This window comes from Megalobrama amblycephala, linkage group LG11 (assembly GCF_018812025.1).
Source record: "Megalobrama amblycephala isolate DHTTF-2021 linkage group LG11, ASM1881202v1, whole genome shotgun sequence".
Classification (NCBI taxonomy): Eukaryota; Metazoa; Chordata; class Actinopteri; order Cypriniformes; family Xenocyprididae; genus Megalobrama; species Megalobrama amblycephala.
The window spans coordinates 5,598,524-5,615,986 of NC_063054.1; the positions used below are offsets into that span (position 1 = coordinate 5,598,524).

Below are 17,463 nucleotides of genomic sequence, written 5' to 3' on the forward strand. Positions count from 1 at the left end.
TTTTCGGTATTCCTATGGAAGTTGAGCCGCGCTAAGTTAAGTGAGCTCAACTTCCATAAGAATGAATCTAAAAATGCTCTGGTCGCTTGCTCTGCTCCAGTGGACACGCAGCCTGACTGACTGAGCGTGTCGCAGGTTCCTTTCCATGTTTATGTACACCCCAATATGGCATAGCGGTGTTTAATGCTTATCTCTATGAAGTGAAGCACAGCATTTACCCCAACGTCATGCAATTCCAGATAGCTCCACCCTTGGCCATAGCATGTGACAGGAAGAGACGATGAGCGTTTTGAAGGGGGATGGGAGGTTAATGATTTTGATTAAAGATTATGAGGGCATATGAATTTTAAAAAAATAATGAAGTTCATGGATAAATTATTGATAATAAAATACAATTTCATAAAAAAATAAGAATGGTCAATTTTGATTTCATGCCGACTTTAAGTTAATTTAAGATGTTATTTAACTCATTTAAGACTGCTCTTATACTCGACAAAATGACATTTTGGCTCAATTCTGTGTTTATTCAAGCACGAAACAGAACTCGATTTTGGCACACGTCTTTCTGGGCACACTAGTCGTGTCACAGACACAACATTAACAGACAGCACGTTCTCGTTTGTCTTGTGGCACTTGAATGGTTTAAAAGCATTTGCGTGAAGAGTGTGAACATATAATGTAACGCTAGCCAAATTATGGAGGAAAAAAACTTCAAATGCGTTAAACTGAAACAATAGGTGCGTCCCAATTGGCGTACTTGTGCACTATTCTATTACGTTTTTAAGTACAAATAATGCTGTAGTGCGTTCACACTGAAAATTCCAAAAAGAAAAAGTGTACTTTAAATACCCGGATGGTGCACTAAATTAATGGAAAAAACGAAGTGTGGAATGTTGGACACTTCGTGCACTCAACTGTCGCAGCTTTAATTACGTAGCGGAGGGGAAGGGAGGATCGGACTCCATTGTTAAATGACAAAATAACCTCATACACTTTTCACGCACTACATGGATGAGTGCATAGTGCACAAGTACATAGTGTATAAGTGCATAGTGTATAGTGCGTCATTTGGGACGCAACTAATATATTGCAAGCGTTAAGTTTGACAGCTCTAGTATTTTTATATTTCTATTTAGCTTTAATTTTATTTCAGTTTTAACAATTTTAGTAAAATTATTTTCTTTTTTTTTTAAGCAAATATTTTTGTTTCAGCTTTCAATTTTAATTAACAAAAACTATTTTTAATAGTTTTAGTTAACAATAATACTGATATAGAATGGATATTATTAATTAATTATTAATTAATAAATATCTATTATTTATCCTATATTGAAGGCCTTGGTGTCATTGGATTCTGTTTGTGCAGACTAATGAATATACAAATTAATCCCCGCCTCCACTCAATCACACATGCTCAGCCTCAGACTACCTAATCCACTCGGTCAACTGTAGTAAATGCTACGCAATGGCAAGTGAAAATATATTGGCTTTGGCTTGAATGGGTTATGGTACACACTGGATTATGGAGAAAATACTCAGCAATTGTGTTGATTGATGAATTTGCACATGGTTTGTCTCAAAGCATTTTAAAAACACCATACAGACATATAAACAACATTGAAAACTTGATTTTAACTTTAAGTGTTTATGTACACATTTAGACAGCAAATGGAGTTATTTAAAAATTCTTTAACTGAATGAACCACTTTTTGTGGTTTCCAGTTAAGGTCAAGGAATTGGTTGAAGAATATCAAGTGTTGCTCTTCTGTAGTTAAGAGGTTTTCACTTTTGAGACTGTAAAGGCAACAGTCTAGTTACCTTATTAACCTTATGTCAAACTTGTCTGAATTGCTGGCTCTTTCTTCTGTCAATGCTATAATCTTATCTAGGATGTATTGTAACGTAATAACTGAAGTTTTGTTTCCACATGATTTTTAACCAGGATGCCTGAGGTTCTTGCTATTTCTATGTGGTACTATATTGATATATTAACTGTTGTTGTCAAGTAAGCTTAATTCATAATGCTTCCCCGTTGTGAGCCTGTACGCTCCTCTAAACTGTCCGTGCACTGCACTGCTCTTGCAGTTGCCTGCTGCTGCCTTTGTTCCGACAATATCGCGTTGTTAACCATCCTTTAGAAAAATGTTTCTGACGATCTCAGTCTCACGCACGCTGCACACGAGTTAACCACGGCCCACTCATTTACATGTTGCGGTATACACAGAATAAAAAAAATCTGTTATGAATGATATTTTTTATCTTGGTAACGATATATACCGTCATACCAGCCAGCCCTACAAACTCATCTGACTTTCATTGTTCTGTTGAACACAAAAGATGTTTTGCAGTATTTTCACGCTGTACTTTTCCATAAAACAAAAGCATTAATGTACTCTATTGAAACCCTTCTGAAGCCATATGATGGCTTTGTGTAAGAAACAGACTTAACTCAATTTCTGCTAAAAATCCTCCCATCTGCAGTATCTATTAAGTAATGTGTTTGGATGGGAAGAGTAAGTGGTTTTTAATTTCATTCTTGATGTGAATTAGCCTTAAAGTGACTTGAGTCTCTGTGTTTGCCCACCTTCAGGTAACAAAGCTAAAGGACTACAGTGGGTAATAGACATGACCATAGCCTACCCTAATGCAAGACCCATGGACATTCAAACATGGATTTTTGGTTACAGAGATCCAACAGTCACACATGTACACTACAGGTAAGAAGTATAAGATAATCTATAATTGTATCTGGTGGTAAGTGAGGTCTCAAAAGTCTAACATCTCACTGACATGTCGCTGTATTTTAAACCTCAAATATGTTCTAAGTGGCTGTTATTGTGTTGGTTGTCCAACACTTTTGCTTTCTTTGTGGACAGCTAAATTACTTGTACTTGGAAATGACATGCCTAGTTAGGACACAGTGTAACAGTGTTAAATATAGTCAGTGTTGAATGCATGTGAACACATTGACACTTGACTGTTCAGTTAAAAAAAAAGTAATAAGGTCCTACACAAAGAAATGAAAAGTACCTTTAAAAAAAACACAGTTTGACACAGTCACATACAAAGACTCAAGTCCTACCAGTAACCTGATAAACTTGTATTTTACATGGAGCGGTTTGCCTCATGGAGGCCAACTTACTACTTATCTTGGTAACCTCCCTGTTATTGGACACTATAACTTACGGAATAAATTAACCATGACTTAATATATTTTCTATAATAGGTAAAAGTTAAATTCATCAATCTGGTGCACTTTAAGAGTTCAAAATTAAGAGTTCCAATCCATGTTCACTGTGCAAATTGAACAAATTTGTCGAACACTGCAGTTGAGCTTTTATTTTGGCAGAAAATTACTGTTTCTGTGAAAACATGTTTATAAACTCATCTCATTACTATTCTAGTGAAATGCTATAATCATCTTCCCACAAAAATGTTGGAAATTAAGCAAATGTGAAAATAAATGTACAACTTGTGCCTGCTACGTTCATAAATGCATGCTAAACTCACAGCACAGAGATGGAGATCATTGCATTCATTCACTGTGAACTGAGCTGTTCTGAAATGCGGAAAACACTGCATCACGTGCTGATCACATGAGCAAAGTGCGCACTACGCTTTTGAACACGCAGCACAAACAGATTGTTTACTTATTTAATTAAATCAGTGTTTTGCGATTTGATAAGGGTACAAAGCCATATCGCGCTTTCCATTTTAGTTCGTTTGACAGATACTTTGCCTAAGCAATGGTGCAAAACTATCTTAGACCTTTTTATGTTATGAGAAGTTTTAAAATATTTTCGGTTCACTATGAAAATTTGGTGGCACAGATTAGACTATGGCAGGCCGCCACAGTCTAGGTAATTAATGGGAAGTACTGACACGTGCATTACATATATTCTGATCAAAATTTCAGCAAATGCGCAGTGCCCAGTCATCGCATTCAGAAATGGAGAAAGTCACTGCAAGAATGTCATCATAGCTACCAAGAGCATAACTGCTGATGACATTTCAAAGAAAAAAGTCTCCTCAACAGACCATTTCATAAGACACAAACATATATGCATGTTTGAAAGATGTATGCACAAAAACGCGCATCACGGCACTGCTCATGGCGCAAGGTATTTTTGAATCCTGTTGAAAAAGTAGTCAGATTCAAGCATTTACATGGCTAAAATTTTCCTGTCATATGGATTATTTTAAGATCTACATGACCCCTTTCAATCTGATGGATATTTAATTCAAATCAAATTGATTGAGGTGTTCATATGAAGGGTTTCGGTCTGATTGGATCGATCCAAATTTCGATCCGATTGAAAGATGTTGCGTGATGCGTCCGTCACGCCACTATGCGATTGCCATATCAGTCAGTGGAACAAAAATTCAGTGTGGTTTTAAGATATAAACTTAAAACAATGCGGTTGAGCCACTGTTTCATGAAGACCACCCACTGCACTTTGGTGATCTAACTAGGAAAGATTAAATAAGGACGAGAAGATGAAAATGATTGGGAATGATTATTCCTAATCTCTTTCTATCCTTCCATGTGTTACTCCCCATTTCTGAACTCTCTCTGTGAGACTGAGTTTAAGCCTTTTCTGAATTTAGTGCTAGGTGTGGTCACACTGGGTCACAACTGCCTGAGATTTTTTTCGTCTCCCTGCAAACTGTCTTTTATTCTGCTTTGCACTGTATGCTGATTCAGTCAGAGTCCAGACAGCACTGCTGTGATTTATGAGCACCTCACTGTTTATGTGCTCATCAGTTTTATCTCCACACCTGCCTTAGAACTGCCTCACGGGCAAACAAGAAATAAAAGTTGAGTTAATAAAGTTTTACAAGAGAGAGAGAGAGGAGGAAAAAAAATAAAAAATAAATAAATATATATATATATACATATATAATTATAATGGTTGTTGATCTCTGACATGTTTAGGGTGCCACATGATGATGGTTAACACACGCTCATATGAAAACAATTGGAACGTCCGAGCTCTGTCACCAAACCATGAATGAAACAGACCGGAGTCTTTTATGGCTCATATAGTATGATATGAGAATATGGAGCTCATACTCAAGGAGGAAAAAACACAATTTTATTCAGAGGCTCAAACTGAGCAAAAATTGTGCAGTTGCTGATATTTATATGGGCAAAAAGTAAGATTAAATTCTGAAGGCTTGTAATGTAAATCAGTGAGATTTTTAAGACGGCATACTACTTGACTATTTAAATTCACATAAATAGTGTTGTCACGGTACCAAAATTCCAGTAGTCGGTACCGATACCATGAAAATTTTACGGTTCTCGGTACCAATTTCGGTACCACAGCAAAATCTATTTTACTATTTTATATAGCCTATTTTAAAAACATTAAATATGATTTGGAGTGTGTGTGTTGTGTGTGTGTGTGTGTGTGTGTGTGTGTGTGTGTGTGTGTGTGTGTGTGTGTGTGTATATATATATATATATATATATATATATATATATATATATATGCTACTCAATGAAATACATTTTGAAATATTAAATAAATAAATAAATAAATAAATAAATAAATGCTCAAACATCCATTTTGTACTGTTGAAAAAAACAGCATATGCTGGTAAGGTAGGTTTTGAAGCTGTATGCTGGTCAAGTGCTGGTCCTAAACTGGTCCTGCTGGTCCATGCTAGTCCTAAGCTGGTCCTGGACCAGCATAAACCAGCTCAAACCACCATACCAGCTTCAAAACCTACCTTACCAGCATATGCTCGTTTTTTCAACAGGGGTAACAGACGTGCGTGTTTATTTTAGCTATATCGTCAGTGAAACAACACACTACAGCCTAAAGAGACCATTTCTCTTTAATAATATCTTCATGTTATCTCCTGATGTTACAAGCAACTGACACTTGTTATAAAAGGTCTGAAGAGCGAGTTTTATCTTCAGACATTCAGGCTATGTTTGATTTTGCGCTGTCAGAGAAAACGAAAGTAAAAATCACCGGCGTGTGTGAAACACGCTATACAAATAAACTTGACGCGCCTTATAAAGTCTAATAACAAGCGCAAACTGTGTTAAATAGAAATTGACGTGCAAGCAAAAAGGTTTCTGTCCTACGGTGTTTTTTCTACTTTGCCACAGTAAATAATGCGAATAGCCTATAATAGGCCTAAATGCGAACGAAAGAAAGAAACGTTTATAATCCCCTGCATGAGTGAAGATTTGGGAAAATAAACAGAGATTCCATGTTCAGTGGAATAACTAATGGAATATTGTTTAATTCTCTGATAATCAGGTGACCAGATCGCGATTTGCAAAACAGAACACAAAGCTTAAATGGACTCACGTCTCTCTCTCTCATTCAGCATGAACCAAAATGTTTCCATGGCTGCGATGTCACATTTAATTTCTAACCTATTATTTCTTCTGTAAACAAAGCTTTGTGCTTCACTCGTATCATATTCACGTAAATACTGCCACAGTCCTATCAGTGGGTACCGAATACCCGGATTCTCGGTACTACCGGTACTACAGAAATGCTGGTATCGTCACATTTTCAAAATTTCAGTACCGACTTGGTACCGAAGTACCGGTACTTTTGACAACACTACACATAAATATTAGTTGTCACTCTATATCTCACAATAACGTCTTAGTATGATGATATTTAAATGTAATTTTTATAATCAAAGCTCTAGTTATCATTGTGTGTGTGTTTAATACAGTTATTGAGAGATACAGATAAACGTTCATCAAAAAATATTTGAAAATTAACATGATTAAAAAAAAAAAAAAAAATGTATGGATAATCAAGTTGCTTCAATCCAGTAAGTGTTCATCTTGAAATATTCCAATGTAAAAGTCATTCTTACTTCATAAAAATCAGTAAAGATTTCACAGAAAAAGACACATGTACCACAAATTGAAGGTGGACATTTACAATTATACTAAAAGTCCTTTTACTTGCTAAAAAGTATAAACTATAATTCATATGATAGAAGTCATGTAGAATATTATGTACACAGGTTTTTCAGCAAAGTTTGATCATGTTGATAATTTAGAGGCCTTAGAAATTGCATATCAAATATAATACGGTAGCCTTTATAGGGTTATAGGACATGAGCAAGGTTGATTCTTGACATAAAGATTGAATACATGTGGTTTATTGATTCTGTCAGGATATGTATGGTTATGTTATACAGACAAGACCACGACCTCGAACAGAGACTCGCCAATAACTCAACATGTCCTGTTAAACAGGCACTGTTGCTCTTTTCACACAGTTTTTTTAACATTGGCCAACAGCGACTGTGAAGTAGGGAAACTTCAACCTGATATTAATTCTGACTGACTTTGAAATAGCCTAAAACAATACAAACCCTTTGCAAGCACTTGTTTTTCCTGTCACACTTAGTTTGGTTTGACACAAGGTGGTTATAGGCACTTTGTTCACTGCAGTTTCAGTGTAGAGCACATTTTACACTATTTGCCATTGTATTTGCGTTCGTTAATTCGAACATGGTGAGCACATGTTGATGCTGACTGAAACGATAAACTAGAAGAAGTGCACTCTTAAAAAAAAATGTTCCAAAAGGGACTTTTTGCAGCAACGCCATGAACCATTATGGGTGAAAAGTTTTGTGCATTGACTTGGTTCCATGGTTTTTGTTTTAAAACGCATAAGTTTTGCTATGGTTACGCCTGGCGTTTACACTTGAACCTTGAAAACGGAGACTTTCGAAAACGCTGCAGACCCCATTTTTGTTTGAACATGCCGGGGTTGCGTTTCAGTATAAACAGACCAAAAACGATGGTGTGGCTGCCCACGTTCGCTCTGCGTATCCTTGACGACCGTGTAAACAATAACATGGAGACTGAACTGCAATCTTTGCTGGCTTTGTTGTAATTTTTAGCAGCCTTTGTGCAGTTAAACTCAGCATTTTTTTTTTTTAATACTGCAGCCTTCTACATGTGCAAGAGGCAACTGTTTACACTTATGCACGCAAGCCCAGTGTGCATGAACAGCCACGTGACATGCGTTTTCGGCTGAGTAGTGTAGTGTAGTGAGGTAATTTCTGAAACGCAGTGGAAACGCCAGTGTAGACGAGAATCGTTTTCATTTTAAAATGACGTTTTAAAACAAAAACGTACTAGTGTAAATGGGGCAAAAGGTTTGTCATGGAACTATAATTGCCAATAAAGAACCTTTTATTTTGTGCCTCGTTTGGTGTGGAATTGACTTTAGGATAAGCTACAAAATACAAACCCAACACACCCCCACCCCTTAGTTACTTGTTGAAAAATTAAAGGGAATCTTTACCATAGACAAATATATAGAATTGATTTATTTATATTTTTTCCTCCTCAAAATTCTCTCTACCCACTATTTCACAGTTGTGTAGTAACTCTGAAAACAAAGCAGAATATAGAGTTTGCTCTGTGGATACCTAGTCACTGAAATTCCCCTCTAACAAATCTCTGAGAGACATAGATTTAATTGGTTTGGAGGAGATGCTCCATTTCAAGCAAGACCTGCAGAGCCTCTAGGGAACGTAACGCAATCCTCAACACATTATCGTCACAGTTTGTGATTACTTGAACTGTCTTGGAAATATTGGTTTGGTCCTCTTTAATGGGTGTAAGAAGTATTTATATGAGATACCTCAGTATGCTTTATAACATGACTATTTTTGTGTTCAATCACAATAATACTGCTTTTAGTAGTGTGGGTAGTTCACATTTTTACCTGCCCTCAACATTTTCACTGGCTTCACCAAAAAAAAAAAAAAAAAAAAAACCTAGCAAAAAAATGTTTTTGTGAAGAAAACAACGTGCATACAATTGTACAAATAATTTTTCTTTTGCAATAATATCTTTAAAAAATGCTCAAATATAAGCTATATATTCTGAACACTTGCGATTACATACAGTACAAAACATTACGATTTGTTTATTTTCGGTCCATTCTAAGACTTGCAACAGTCTCATCCTACTGGGCTAGTTGTTACCTTGGTGACAACACTGAGTTCTGAACAAAAAGAAATGTATGCTAATCTATGGTCACGTACACATTATAAAGTTTCAGGAGTGACAGCCATATTTAAACATGGGAGTGAATCCCGTAAATTATCATTCTGTGTGGGTATAGAACACATTGGCGAAATTACGATGATTTATTGACAGCATGGTAGTAGGACGCTAGTAGGATGCATCAGCAACGTCATGTGACAAACGTGTGGTACTTATCTTTGTGGAGCTATATGTTCTTCTAGTGGGGAAAACGTGTGATCTGATGCACAGATCTGTCCTACAGATGGTGACTTCTGTTCCCAGGGCTCTTATGTTATTGCCAGGCGTTTTCTTGAATTTGTCCCCAAGGATCTTATTACTCCACACCTATTGATTTGTGTGTGGTAGGTGGAAAGGGAGCAAAGATAAACAAGTCACAAGAAAGATAAGCTATAGATGGATGTACAGTATGTTAAACAGCCTTGTATGTTTCTATAATATTATTGGAGTTTTTTTTGTATGGTCTTCAACAATATAGTAGGAGAGACCAGGGCCCGGCTGCATGCTCTTAAGTTAAGAAAACCCTTACTTAACTGTAGTCAACATTTGAAGTGGATCAAAAAAGTTATTCAAAGTTGTCCTAAGAAGAAGGTTTTAGGACAACTTTAATGAAAGGTTTTGATCCACTTCAAATGTTGACCACCGTATAAGGTTAAGGGTACCCTTAAGGCACTTTTCCACTGCATGGTACAGATAGGTCCGGCTCACTTTTTGGTGCTTTTCCACTGCATGGGACGGCTCGCTACAGAACGGTACAGCTTGCTTAAATAGTACAACCTCGGTTGAGGTTCCAAACGTGCCATACCATTACTGAATGTGATGTGTAAACACTGCAGATCACTGATTGGTAAGAGAGAATCGTCACTACCAGCATCATTGGATTTGAAACATGAGAAACCAAACCCGCTAGATTTAAATAGTCAGTAACAGCCACCTCACTATCATTTGTTTGTGCAACTTTTTTTAAACGACTTTAAACGTCCATCGCACGCAACTTGAAAAAAGAAATGGCTGTATCGTGATCAGTAGACGAGGTGCCGATGTGCCTTTTGTTGGTAGTCGAGGAGCGGATCCATGTCAGTAGAGGCGGCGTAACTATACGATAACTCTATAATCCCACCCACTTTGAAGCGGTACTAAACTGCAGTGGAAAAGTAAAGCGTGCCGAGCAGTACTGAACAGAGCCGTGCCAAGTCGTACCACGCAGTGGAAAAGTTCCATTAGTGAAACATGGGTTGCAAGAAAAAAACTAAGGGTTCACTTAATGACTCACCCTCATGTCGTTCCAAACCCGTAAGACCTTCGTTCATCTTTGGAACACAGTTTAAGATATTTTAGATTTAGTCCGAAAGCTTTCTGTCCCTCCATTGAAGATGTATGTACAGTATACTGTCCATGTCCAGAAAGGTGCATTGTTATTGGTGCATTACCGCCCCCTTCTGCTCCGGAGTGTGGTTCACGAATCTGCAGTGACGCTGCTGACGTAAGACGCTGCTGACGTGTTATCTGGTGCGCCCATAGCTTCGTTTACAGTCTGAGGGAGACGCAAGCTGTATTCAAGCTATTATACATTCTTTGTATTTTGGTATTGCTATATTTTTTTAAATGGTGCATAAGTGTGCATGTCGCGGATGTCCTAATCGCCAAAAACAACCACAGCGACGTAAAAGTGCATTACGAACGCCGACAGATGAAAGGATTCAATGGAATCAATTCAATGGAAAGGATTCCGGAAGAGAATACAATGCTGAATAAAGTCGTAGTTTTTGTTATTTTTGGACCAAAATGTATTTTCGATGCTTCAAAAACTTCTAACTAAACCACTGATGTCACATGGACTACTTTGATGATGTTTTTATTACCTTTCTGGACATGGACAGTATACCGTACATACATTTTCAATGGAGGGACAGAAAGCTCTCGGACTAAATCTAAAATATCTTAAACTGTGTTCCGAAGATGAACAAAGGTCTTACGGGTTTGGAACGACATGAGGGTGAGTCATTAATGACATAATTTTCATTTTTGGGTGAACTAACCCTTTAAACTTGTTTAAAAGTCAGTGGTCCTTTATTTTCTGTTTATTCTGGGCGATTTCATAACTATAGCAACTGCTTCTATGTCTTCTAAGTCTATCGTTTCTGGCAAGAATGCTTAGTATAAACACTTAGATAAAGGTGACTGTTAAGATGTTTGTTGCAACGTTCTCAAAGAAATCCCTTGCCTCAGGGATTTTTTGCCCTAAGGGGATACCTTTTAAGTCAAACCACTTAAGAGGTTTCATGCAACCGGGCCCAGGAACACAAAATTTCCATACATAGTTTAATAGAAGTTGAACTACATTGTGTTTTTTTTTTTTTTTTTGATCATTTAAAATATGAAATGAATTTGTCTAGTTTATTCATCAGCTGATCGCTGTACATTTTAGTAAAAATGATTGCTTGTTTTATTTTTAAATTTTTTTAAAGGTATTATTTAACTTTATAATCTTCAGTGATTGCTGAAAATAAAACACGGTTTCACAACCTCTCGTTATGATGCACCAGATTTAGATCATCATTTTCTTTAGATGAGCACAAACAGAGATTTTTAGTTTTAATATAATATAATTATATAATTAATATAATTTAATATAATGCAAGTGAATGGGACCTTCAAAGTTGACGCTTCCAGAAAAAAAAAAAAAAAAAAAACCAAACACAATTTTAATCCATACAGCCACAGTTGATGAATCAGTGTTTTATGTAAGAAATGTTTGTGTAAGAAAATGCTAATATTTTATGCTTTTCAAACTATAAACTTCACTTCCGGCCAACTGTCATGTGCGCTCAATTGCGTAAGCATTGTGAAACTTGATGGGAAATCGCATAGTGAAACTTGCATGAGAAGAGATGCGGGAGCGCAGAGGATCGTCGCTTCTCGTGTTTTTCACAAAACACTTGCATCACATATTTTCATGCTTATTTAGACTCTAAGCTCACTGAAAGGATTAATTTGAATTAAATGCATATTGTTCTTGATAGCTACAGGAATTAGTAACATGTAGAGACACATACTCTTCTGTAATATTTTTTTTTTCCCCCCCTTTTGAGGTGTGCCCTTATTTGAGAAAAAGTAGATGTGATGTATGATTGTTCAGTCATGTCATTCTGCAGTGTCATTTTAAATAATATCCTGTAAGATTTGACTATTTGTACTAGTTTACTTTTTTTTTCCATAGTCTTTCTTCTTACAAAATAGTCTTTTTAACTCTCACTTTAATGTCCTTTTGATAAGCAATATTTTGCAAATGTATATATTTATTCATGTGACTTTTTAACATTTCTTTTAGCAAGAGAATGATGTTAATCATTAAGGAAACAGTAAAAAAAAAAAAAAAAAAAAAACAGCTGCAATTTACAGTCTCTCAGTAGTGATATGGTATCATAGCCTAATGTAGATCTAGTCTGAGTTTGGTTAATTATTTACTGCTACAGGAATTAAGGGAAGTTGACCGTTTCTTAAACGGAGAGAAAAGAAGCTGGTCAGTCATTTCACAGTGTTGTAATATTGTGCCATGCAGTCACATCCTCTCTGTACTGTTTTTGTAAGAGGTGTGTACATTTCCATGTTTGCAGTTGGTGGTGTGTTTTTACATCTCAGCTGTCTGTGCAGCGCTCGGGCAGTGTTTCAGCAGAAAACTGCTGTCATTAGTTGAAGCGTCTCATCAGCACAAACGCTGAACCTGTCACGCTGCTCGCGGCTCAGAAGCGTAAAGAGCTGAGCTCTCCACTTCACCATGCTAACGGTGGGAGATGAAGACTGAGATCATTTGTGCTCCATGCTCATCTGTTTTTTTTTTTTTGTTGTTGTTGTTGTTTCTCAGCGTCAGTTAGATTTTCTCCCTCAAGATGTCTTTATTGCCTCCCTAAATGACTTTCATTATTGTAAATTTCATTTTGAAAATTTAGTGCTTTTTATACTGTCCTCATTTTATCAGCCTCTCTCTCTCTCTCTCTCTCTCTCTCTCTCTCTCTGTGTGTGTGTGCGCGCTCAACTTGCTAACTTCACTCTCAGCTCATCAAAATTTCGGCCTTTTTTTTTTAATAAATGAAAGGAAACGGGGAAAGATTGGGTCAAGTGGGCAAAATTGACAAGCGCCAAGGCTCAGTATTTCAGAACTAAATATTATTATTATTACTTAGAAAGTATGCATCCAAATGTAAAGAAAAGCTGTGATTCAGCCTACAAATTTCATGGTTAAAATATATTCAACACTGTATATAAGGCAAAGTAAACATGCAACAGAATCCAATGAGTTCTGCAAAATAGTTGGTAATTCCTTAATGATCTTGATTCATCATTAAAAAGTACATATAATTTGTTGCGTAAGAAATTCTTACATTTTTCACTGTAATAATTATTACAGTTTTCCATTACTGTCTGTATCTATACAAATGTCAAGTGTCTTGTAATAGGGCACATAAAATGTTGTCACATAATAATAATAATAATAATAATAATATTTAATTTTTGCAAATTAAAGGGATAGTTCACCCAAAAATGAAAATTTTATGTTTATCTGCTTACCCCCAGCGCATCCAAGATGTAGGTGACTTTGTTTCTTCACTAGAACACAAATGATGATTTTTAACTTCAACCGTTGCCGTCTGTCAGTCAAATAATGCTAGTGGATGGGAACTTCTACTATAAGAGTAAATAAAACTTGCATAGACAAGTCCAAATTTCAAACATTGATGTCCTAAGACACGAAACGATCGGTTTGTGCGAGAAACCGAACAGTATTTATATCATTTTTTACCTCTAATACACTATGTCCAACCGCGTTCAGCATTCGCTTAGTGAGGTCTGATCGCGCTCTGACAACGGCAGTGATGTCTCGCGCATATACTTCAATGAGTGCTAGACATCACTGTCGTTGTCAGAGCGCGATCAGACCTTACTAACGAGTGCTGCACATAGTGGTGTATTAGAGTTAAAAAATGATATAAATACTGTTCGGTTTCTCGCACAAACCAATCGTTTCGTGTCTTAGGACATCAATGTTTGAAATTTGGACTTGTCTATGCAAGTTTTATTTACTCTTATAGTAGAAGTTCCCATCCACTAGCATTATTTGACTGACAGACGGCAACGGTTGAAGTTAAAAATCATCATTTGTGTTCTACTGAAGAAACAAAGTCACCTACATCTTGGATGCGCTGGGGGTAAGCAGATAAACATCAAATTTTCATTTTTGGGTGAACTATCCCTTTAATGTATTATACAGTATAAAACAACTTAATATTTTGATATTAATTGTATTATATGTAATTTTATAGTTTATTTTTAATATATTAATGCAGTCTGTTGTTGTTGTTATTATTATTATTAATAGCAAATTCATGTATAATACAATGTAAAACAAAAATATTAATATTTGATTTTATTACATTTAATTTAATATTTTATTTAACTTTTGTAATGCAGTCATTATCATGATTATTATTAATCATACAATCTAATGTATTGCTTAAGTATTACATTAATGTTTATAGTTTTATGTTGGGTTAGATGCTGTATTGACCAGTTGTCAACATGGACCTGAATGGCCAGTTTTGAATGTCTTTCAATCCTGTATAATGAAATCTTATTTGTTTGATTTTTTTTTTTTTTTTAGGACATACCCTATAAAAGACGTCCCACTAGAGTCAGAAGCACTGGCAGATTGGCTATATCAGCGATTTGTGGAAAAGGAGAAACTTCTGGCTCATTTCTACAAGACAGGTAGTTTGATAAAGATCCAATTTCGTTTCCCCACATCTGTAAGCTGTAAATATTCATCCTTCAACTAAAACCAAACTTGCTGACACGTTCTCTCCCTCTTTCTTTCGTCTCGCAGGAGTTTTCCCTCCACTAGACGGCCAAGAAGAGTTGCTCTCCCGAAATATGACCCTTGACAACGCTTGGCTGTTTTTTGTCCAAACATTTGCCTTCGCCTCAGGCTACATGTGGTACAGCATTCTACATCACATCTACTGCTGGTTGTTCTGACCGCTCTGAGGAGACCGTAACGCGCAGGTCGGAGGAGGGAACGCCAGAGACAAAGAGCCCCAATCGCCATTCTCCTCTGCCGGATGGTTGAATGTACCCCGCAGGACGACTCGAGTTGCTGTATCCGATCGCGGTCCCCATCCTTACTTTGGACAGACACATCCACCCAATCCCAGCTGCCCGTGCAGACATGCGTTTATCCTTTAGATTTGCGTAGAACCAGTTCAACATGTTTACACATGTGCGCTCACATGCAGAGAGAAAATTATGCACATCTAAATGTTTACTCATGCACATGTGGACACCTCTTTTTTTTTTTTTTTTTTTTTTTTTTTTTTTTTTGGTTTCATTTTTGTTTTTACTTACAATCAAAATTAGGCTCAGGAATAAGCCAGAGATAGATCTGTCACGTCCTCTCATTTCTCTCATGTCCTGCCACGTGAGCTTTCCCCCCCTTTTTATCGTGAACTCCCAAACAGGATGACTGAAACTTTTTTCAGAGACTGATGTCCTCTTTGGAAGAGCCTCCTCTGGCCTTCATTGCACTATAAATCCTCGTCGCCCCCTTCCGTGCCCCCCAACGGAAGACCCTCGTTGTGTGCTGCCCTCATGTCATTTCTTCCTCGCGGCTGTTTCGTCTCATGTCGACTGGATGCTGTTTTCTATGTGTATTGTCAGTATTGAGAGACGGTGGAACGATTGTGATGTTTACACTGATTGAAGGGGGATTCGGTTTTGAAGACATGTCGAAGACCAACCTGGTTCTTGTTTTAAAACCTATAAAACATGGAGACTGCATCCTCTGGGGGACTTTACACAATCAACGCCATACAGACACATCCAAGCGCACCACATGACTGCCACACAAACGATTCGATAGGACTAATACCCCTCCCCTCCAAAGTTTTACAAATATTAAGCCATATGCTTATCTTAGGGTCAAACGGGGACGGACATTCTACTGACTGAACTGTTGTTTGTGTTCATTGTCCTAAAAAAAGATTTTAATTTGTTGATTTTTTTGAGTCAACTGGTCTCATTTCTGTAAATGTGACAGCATAACCTGCCTGTGTGATTGTGTGCGACTGCCCGTTTCTTTTTTCTATTTTTTAGATGCACATAATGCCTGGTAGCTTCATGTTATATCAGAGTGTTGGCAAATATCTGTTTAATAGTTGAGATTTTACTTTCTTTTTCCTCATTCTGTGGTTAATCTTGTACAGGACAGAGTCTGCATTTTTACTTCTGAAATATCATGAATGTTTAAGGAAGACGGAGGAAAAGCGGAAAGGAGCTTCTGTCCCGGCAGGTGCTTACATTGCTCTCAGTATCTGAGCGTCACCTCGTCTGCCATTCGCTGTCTTCTGCGGCGATCGTGTGGGCGCATTTCTGTTCATCAAAAGAAACCGTCTTAAAACGGCTGCCACACAGAAGGGATCAGAGGCGCAGATTCAATTTTGTGCTGAGGCACAAAAGATTTTAGACTAGCTTTAGACTATCTTGAGGAAAACGGAAATATTTTCCTCGATCTTGAGACAAAATTGCATTTTTCATGTGTGAAATTGGATCTGTTTGTATGTGTCGATGGGGAAGAATGCCATGCTTGAGTCCGTCTACGTGTCAATGGAAATATGGGCGAGGTCCAGCAATAATGTACTCAAAAATAAATGCCCATGTTGTGGCGTTCTAACGAAACAATGCTTAGCTGTACAAATTAGACATTTGTAGATGAAAACGTTGCACCGTAATTGTCATTTCCCCCCTTAACCGAAGCCATGTCATCTGTGAAAGTGAACTTTGTTTCTATAGCTTGCCAGATTGAAATGTGAATGACGCCAGAAGACTAAAGCCAAGTTAGATGCGGACTGCATTCAGAGCAGGCTACGTCACCGTGAACTTCACCGTGAGGATCCCAGACAACTGGGTTCCTCGTTTCGTTCCCGCTGTCTGTCAGATGGAGACGTAACATTGTTTTCCTAAGTATGGTTTTATGTTTAAAAAAAAAAAAAAGGTGTGAGCTATATCTATATATTAGCGATTTAACCAAATTACAATAGAATGGTCCATAATTTTCATTTTGTACTCCTGTTTTTCTCTTCCTAGCTACCCAGCCATTTTTCAACACACAAATTAATTGTGCTGGAATAAAAATCATGCGCAGCAGTGACCCACGGGCTCTTCTCTGAGTGTTATTGATCTGAAGCATTCAGCAGAGTCGCATTTGTTCATCTCTCAATCTATTCTGACCGGGCTTTTAAAGTCAACGTGAATCTTCAGAACGGAATAACATGCACAGATGAATGGTTCACAGTAAAACATGGATCATTAATTAGATCAAATTAGGTATTGTAACAAATGCCTCATTTGCCTGTGTATAT

The 17,463-nt window shown here is 37.1% G+C and overlaps 1 protein-coding gene across 2 annotated transcripts in view; it reads left to right on the forward strand.

Moving 5' to 3' along the window:
• lpgat1 (lysophosphatidylglycerol acyltransferase 1) overlaps nucleotides 1-17,252 on the forward strand; it is a 49,420-nt gene extending 32,168 nt beyond the window's left edge. For both annotated transcript variants that reach the window (XM_048208441.1, XM_048208440.1), the window contains 3 exons: nucleotides 2,591-2,717; nucleotides 14,712-14,818; nucleotides 14,934-17,252. In XM_048208441.1, coding sequence (XP_048064398.1) covers nucleotides 2,591-2,717; nucleotides 14,712-14,818; nucleotides 14,934-15,085 — 386 coding nt within the window. In that variant the 3' untranslated portion in view covers nucleotides 15,086-17,252. The remainder of the gene's footprint in view (nucleotides 1-2,590; nucleotides 2,718-14,711; nucleotides 14,819-14,933) is intronic.
• Nucleotides 17,253-17,463: the final 211 nt, after the last annotated feature.